General features: G+C 47.4%; 1 protein-coding gene across 1 annotated transcript; it reads left to right on the top strand.

The window, feature by feature from the left end:
- The first annotated feature begins 2,705 nt into the window (after window positions 1-2,705).
- On the top strand, window positions 2,706-5,485 carry LOC131900173 (rhox homeobox family member 2-like). Its single transcript, XM_059251534.1, has 4 exons — window positions 2,706-2,787; window positions 2,964-3,417; window positions 4,073-4,118; window positions 5,390-5,485. The coding sequence occupies exons 1-4, from the start codon at window positions 2,706-2,708 to the stop codon at window positions 5,483-5,485; spliced, it is 678 nt and encodes a 225-aa protein (XP_059107517.1).
- The last annotated feature ends 1,595 nt before the right edge of the window (window positions 5,486-7,080 follow it).

Here is a 7,080-nt window from a genome sequence, read left to right as displayed (position 1 = left end):
GGGATGGGAGGTCTTTGGCTACAGATGTTTCTGCATGTGAATGTTGTGACTGTGAATGCACCTGTGTGGAGTTGTGCATGCTGACCAAGAAATTCCTCAGGAAAATCTGTGTGCAGGTAGGTTTCCCATCTAATAACTATGATGAGGAGAGTCCCATGGGAAAATGGTGTAGAAGCTCCACAATCACATGCCTTAACCTGAAGCAGTGGTTCTCAACTTGGGTAATGCAGCCACTTGTAACTTTGGGGTCCACAGACCTTAACTAAGACCATTGGAAAACAAAGATATTAAATTATGACTCATAACAATAGCAAAATCACAATTAGGAAGTAACAACAAAAATAGTTGGGGTCACCACAGCATGGGCAACTATATTAAAGGACCACAGCATTAGGAACGTTGAGAATCACTGACCTAAAGCACTGAGCATGTAACTAAACCAGAAGGAGCCACAAGATTTCAATAATGCATTTCAATCCTGGAGAGTCCCTCACAGAAGACAACTTAAAAGAAAATCACCCAGAGCAGTAATTGGGCTCAAGAATCACTGCTGTTCTACAGCAAAAGCTGCTTATGGGTACAGGTTTCCTGTCAATGCAGTGATATGTAAGATTGGGTTACTACATTGCAGCAGGCGAGCAGCAGACATCCTAAGGAGTCAACAGAGTAGAGTCCCTTCCCCAGGTCCAAGATGGGGACAGCAGAGTCAAGAGCATCAAGGGTAAAGGCAGAGATGGGTGCTGGTTTCCAGACTCACATAGATAACAGCTTGGAGCAGAGCAGGCCTTGGTGTTTACCTGTGTTAGCTACTCCCATAGTGCACTCCACATCTCCTCTGGGTTACACAGCAAGCATCCATCTTTTAGGGTGCTGAATCAACCCACAGAGAGGAAATCCCTGCACATCACTCTTTGCTAAGCCCTGTGAGCAAACTGCCAGAAAAAAAAGAATACACCCAGTGTCCTGTGAGCTCTGTAGAAAGGGGAAGAAATGAACAGTCTCTGGGGCACCCTGAATGCATGATTGCTTACCTGCTTCACACCAACCCTGGAAACAACATCTTGGGAAAATTATCTCAGAATCTGGGGTTTGTATGGATGCAGGAGGTAGGTCTCTGTCCTTAGTAAGGAAAAAGCACTCACGTTCAAATTTCTAAGTTGCTCGCATATGTTGCAGGGATGCTAGGGATAAAGGAGGGTTGATTTGAAACAGCCAAGCCAGGAACACCAAAGATGAGACACAAAGAGTTTCTGTGATCAGTAGGACAGTCAAGCCATCTCACACTGGTAAAGACAGGGCTCCCGTCTAGGGTGGGCAGTCCAACCAGGCCACCAAGTCCTTCAGGAAAACACCCATGGTACTATTGTCTCCTAATATAGCCTAGCTTCTCCAGCAGCTAGTTGTGAGTGTGAGTAAAGTCTGTGTCTAAGAAAGCCTCCCATTTCGGTGTCTCAGGGAAGCCTTTCACAACGACCCAGGAGATAAGGAGAAGAGGAAGGACAGTTGCAGCTGCTTCTTGGTGACTGTGAGAAGAAAGAGAGCTGAGGATAATTAAAAGCACCTGGGACAGCTGAAATGTCAGAGGACACAAGACCACGCAGTGGCTAATGGTGACCAGACAGACAAGGTCCACAACTCACAAAGCCCTAGTCAGGGATGGATAAAGGGGCCTGCGGTGGGGGGGGGGGTTGAGCCATACCTGACTAGGTGGGCAATGGGTGAACAGAGCATGATCATCTCCTTGGTGTGGGCTAGACCATGTGGACCGTGGACCCTCCAGTGTCTCAGCCTATGCTATCCCAGAGAACTAACCCATCTCCTAACAATTACCTCAGCCATTGTCCAGACTCTGCCATGATCCTATTAAAAACAAAAACCACGAAATGACAGAGCTCAGTGGCTCTTTTAAATTTTGGGAATGTCACCTACTCTGGGGAGTCTCTCTAACTTTTCCTCAGTTCTGCCCCTTCCTGCAATGATTCTTTGTAGAGCTTGAATCCAGAATTGCTTACTCCTCCTGCCTTTAACCTTCACAGCTGTGAGACAGGTTGGGAGCCAGTACCCAGGGTTGATCTTTGATGCCCTCAGGTATCTGGGTCACCCTAGGACCTTGGTCAAGCACAGCTAGGTAGAGAAATGTCTCCATCAGAATGAGCTTGTGAACAACGGTGGAATTCAGCCCTGTTGGGAGCACAGTCTCTCAGGAGGATCGTGCCCTGGCCTACACACATAGTTGCCATCATACAGGGCTCTTCAAGACAGCACAACCAAGGTTGGGGCATTTTGTTTGAAGGACATTTCCATAAATTAGTAAAGTGATTTAGCTGTGCTCAAGGGCCTGCTGAGTTTGAAAAGGTCTTTTTGTTACTCCATATGACTGAATGTGAACAAAACTAGAGGTGTCAGCTAAGCAGCAAACCAGAGCCACAGGTTCTGAACCCCACCGCACACACTCACTGCAGTTTTTAAAGTACTCCCTGCTCTTTGCAGCCCTAAAGTGCTTCAGGCTAGGCACCTCAGAGGACAAGCCCACAGCCACTGAGCCTGTGCAGGCCAGAATGTGTGATTGGACACATTGTAATTACGTAGAGTCTCCAGAAGACAAGCCTTCCGGGTTAAGAGTCACAGCTGTACCTCTGGCGTCAGACCGTGAGGACACGGCTTTTTAGTCTTCGGAACTCGGGTCTCATTGAAAGATTCCTGGCATGGAGTCTCGCCAGGGCTGCTGCCACATTTTCACCAGGATGCTGTGTCTAGGAGCTAATGAAGACCAGGAACAACAGCATGGTCAGTAAAATGGTTCTGACTCCACTTGAGCGAAGTCCGGGAAGCAAATTTGGTGGAAAGGCCAGTGGCCAGGCACTTCGATTACCCGGCTCTGCCTGTGGGCCCTCTCCAGGCTTTCCAATGATCCATGGGCCACGATGCTCAGATCTTTATCTTTATGTATTTCTCTCTTGCAGGTGGGAATGCAATGGTCCTGAAGGCTGGAGAGGAAGGAGGCAAGAAGGAGCTTGTAGAGAGCGAGCTTGCTCAGGGTGAGCTTGATCAGGGCGAACTTGCTCTGGGCGAACTTGCCCCAAGCAAGCCTGCTCAAGAAGAGCTTGCTCAGTCCGGTCTTACTCAGGAAGCCACAGGAGCGGTAGAGAAGGGAGAAAACGAAGAAGAAGAAATGGAAGGAGGTCATTCTGGCGATGGTAGTTCTGGGCCCATGAAAAAGGGGACCCAGGCTGAAGGTGGCCATGACAGAATTGTTCCACAGCAGCCTCAGCAAGAGGCAGCAATGCCTGAGGGCACCAAGAATCTCCAGGCTCGGGACAGGCAGCCTTTCCAGAGACGCACCAGTTTCACCCAGTCTCAGCTGCAGGACCTGGAGCGTCTTTTTGAAGAGACTCGCTTCCCCAGCTTTCAAGTAAGGTAAGCAGAAGGCCTGCTAGGCGCCTGGTTTTCAGGCAGTGCATCCTGGCTGTCCTTTGGTCCTCCCTGACCCCTGATTTCCTCTACAAACAAAGCCACCATGTCTGGACCCTCCAGCAGAAATTGGATTCTGGAGTAAGCAGATGTGCCCTAGTCCAACTGGAAAGATTGTGTTTTGTTGCCTGTTTAATTGGCGTGTGAGTTGGAAATTTAGACAATGCTTGTTCTAAATAAGTCTCTGTAAGTATGAGTGAGAATCCTGAGGTGTGGCTGGGAAAATGCAAGAGGGATTCCACCTCAGATTAAAATTTGACTAACACTTTTTATCGTGGAACTTCTCTTAATGAAGTTTTACATGTTAAATACATAGACCGCATACCTATGTTTGGGGGATTACCCTTAATTTTGGTCCCTGAAAGAAACCTGTTACTGAAGTAAGTCTCAAAGTAGGTGTGAGGAATACTGTGTGTGTGTCTGTGCGAGTGTGTGCATGTGTTTGTGTGTGTGTCTGCGTGTGTGTGTGTGTGTGTGTGTGTGTGTGTACACGTGTGCACACACACAAGTGTGGACACAAACATTTAAAAGCAAACAGGACATGTCTTTATACAGTTTATTTCCACTACAAGGCCTGAATGTTGGAATCTTTTCACTTCAGGAAGGATCTTGCAATATCAATGGGTGTGCCGGAAGCAGATGTGCAGGTCGGTATTTTAAAAAAAATTAATGTTTTGGAAGGGCTCCACATCTTCTGATGGTGCTGTCTAGAAGAGAGGTATAGCACCAAATTGGGACCCTGATGTTGCATCCCAAGGATGCCAGACCAGTCCACAGCCAGGCTAGGCTCAAGATGACAAAAGACCTCCATTTTCTCAGGCAGGAAATGCCAACCTGGACACCTGAAACCTATGATGCCAAGGTGCTTTGTGTGTCCCTTGGTGAACATAGTGTGTTCTCCATGACCTTCTGAAGGCTGTGCAGCCCGGGTGCCTCACTTAAGTGAAGAGACCATGTTCTTGCTCACCTTCAACTCTTTCACTCTGTGTGTCTCAGAAAACCTTTTCTCAGACTTCTTGATCTAGTCTGTAAAGGTCCCATGCCTGGCTTAGTTCTGAATCAATACTGGGACCAGGAACCTCAAAAGGCCCATAACCCTTTTACCAGTCTTTTGTTGGTGATGTATGTGAACTCTGCTCACCATTACAATCAGCCCTGACTTTTCCAGAACACATGCCCACGAGGGAAAAGGCTTATACGCAGTATACTTGGAGGCTAGGGAGGAAGCATAGAGCAGAAAGAAGTGCCCTTTGTCTCATATAATGTGCATTCTGGAAACTCACAAAAGGCTATCACCATGGAGCCTTTTACAGACAGCTTTGGGCCTTGAGATAGTACTCCGGGGTTCCAAGAGAACTGTTTTTGATACTTTTCAACACACAGCAAGGACCAGGAACAACCCATGAGCTAGATCTGCATCCTTTCCTGGAAGAATGCGTTAATAATATCAATTGATACGGCTGGAGGGATAGCTCAGCCGTTAAAGGCTAGGCTCACAACCAAAAATATCAATTGATGGAGTGAATAGACAATATTCTGTGTCTGTTCCATAGCAGAAGGACTGCGTGTGGGGTACATGTCCTCAGGGGCTTCATGGGGGTGTTTTGACTGTTTCAATGAGAATGAAACCTGTTGCTTCCAGCATTCTGAACAATCAGTACACACTTGAGGTAAGTCTTCAACCGTTCTTGGGGTTAGATCGATAAAGAAACAGTTTCTGGGCAAACAGAAATGTGGTGCTATGCTAGGGGAGTAGCTCTGTCCTGGAGCACATACCTAGCACACACTGGGCCAGGGATGGGTTCCATATATGTTCTAAAATGCTAGTACAATTGATCCAGTATACAAGGTTACAGCATGTGTTTTTCAGTGGTGGTACAGTACAGTGTACTAAAGCAACCCTTTCTTCTGCTTGTAGGAATGGTTTAGGAACAGGAGAGCCATTTTCAGGAGAAACAATAGAAAGGTGGTTCTGATTGATGCACCACCTGCTCCCCAGAACAACGATCCCTGAAGATTTTGGAGCAGCTCATGTGTGCCACCTCTGTCCAGAGCCAGATGACCTGGAACCTGGCCCTGCCCCTAATGTCTCGGCCACCTGTGCTGGCCATGACAACCTTTTCTTCCCTTTTATCTCAGCAATAAAGAGGTGGATTCTCAGTATGTTGGTTCCATTGTTTTTCAGGTTACTAAAATGTGGGTATAGTATTTGAACCAGAGTAGCCTATTCCAGAAATGGCATTTATGGCAGGAGGTGACACTGACAAGCTCTGGTCACTGTGCCTTGCTGAGTGAGGAAGATTTCAGGTGCTATGCTGCTTCATGTTGACCCCACATGATTCTCTGTACCCTCATCATGGGCTTGTCAACTCACTCCACTTCTATGGAACAATTACTTATAATGTCAGGTGGGGCAAGTCTCCAGCAGAGGACACTGTGTTTCTAGTCATGGCTGTTCCCACCCATACTCCAGTATGTCCCACCCTAGACCTAATCCCCAAGGAGTCATGGTAGGGAATCACACAGGGAGAAGCAGAGAGAGAGAGAGTGAGATGGGTTCAACTGGGTCCTGGAGGCATCAGGAGGAAGTGTCCTGAGTCTCCACATTGGATGTTCCAGCAAGAGATGACTTTCTTGAGTTCCATACGGGCCCTTGCCACCAATCTTCCAGGTACAGAGTGTTATCTGGTGACATGCTCCAGTTCCTAGCTGCCACATCCAGTGGCTTCAGTCTTCTCACTGGGGCTGATGCTCCATGAACGGAACCTGTGGATGGCATCCTGTGCCTCAGCTGCCTGTGGATTCTCATTCTGTGCTCCCTGGTTATGTGGAACTGAGATGTGCTGTTGACACTCTTCCTGGGGAGATGGGAGAAACTGGGAACAAACATCTTCTAAGCACAGTTGGAGATATTCAGCCTTTTACTTCCTGTGTCTTAAACATCTCTCCCTCATTATGAAATGTTTCCCCTCCATTTGGAATGTCTTGTGTCTTCAGGAGCTTTCCTCCAAATGGAATGTCTTATCTTGGAGGAAACTGCTACACAAAATGTGTATCCAGCTGCCGGGCCAGATCCTGTGGAGGCATGCTCTAGGTGACCACATGTCTGGCTCAGGTTCTGACTGGACTTCCTATCAATTAGAAGAGGCTCCACTTTTCTGTAGCTTACATTGCTGTGCAAGGGACCGTGTGTCTGTGAGAGGGCACCTTCATAAAACATGGACGGAGACTGTGGGGAGACCAGGTAAATGTGTGAAAAGGGATCTGTGTTTCTATTGGCTGACTACACAAGACTGGCTGGCATCTGTGTCTAAGGGTAAGCGATTTCATTGACACTTTAAGAGAAAAGACTTTCTGCTGTTCATTGAGGACATTTTGTAAACATCCCTTCACTCAGATATCTCAAATCCATATACAACTTCCTCCTGAAATCACGGGGCTCAGTTTCTATGACTTCCCTTGTGGAGTAGGATTTATTAAACTCAGAGCCCCCACTCAGGGACTCTGAAATCCCTGTCTTACTGCTGGGATTAAAGAACTTTCCACCCACAGAGAGCACTGTGAGCATAACCACCATGCAGCATCAATCCTTACCTTCTGGATCTTTCT

This window comes from Peromyscus eremicus, chromosome X (genome assembly GCF_949786415.1).
Source record: "Peromyscus eremicus chromosome X, PerEre_H2_v1, whole genome shotgun sequence".
NCBI classification, from domain to species: Eukaryota; Metazoa; Chordata; class Mammalia; order Rodentia; family Cricetidae; genus Peromyscus; species Peromyscus eremicus.
The sequence above is the reverse complement of the archived record's forward strand: the minus strand, read 5'-3'. Positions and strand labels throughout refer to the sequence as shown.

What these genes read in the sequence shown, in the direction of transcription:
- LOC131900173 (XM_059251534.1), top strand. Translation starts at nt 2,706, where the DNA reads ATGGAGTCTCGCCAGGGCTGCTGCCACATTTTCACCAGGATGCTGTGT. An exon ending in AGACCAGGAACAACAGCATG is followed by an intron (nt 2,788 to 2,963) that starts GTCAGTAAAATG and finishes TCTCTCTTGCAG; the next exon opens with GTGGGAATGCAATGGTCCTG. An exon ending in TTCCCCAGCTTTCAAGTAAG is followed by an intron (nt 3,418 to 4,072) that starts GTAAGCAGAAGG and finishes TTTTCACTTCAG; the next exon opens with GAAGGATCTTGCAATATCAA.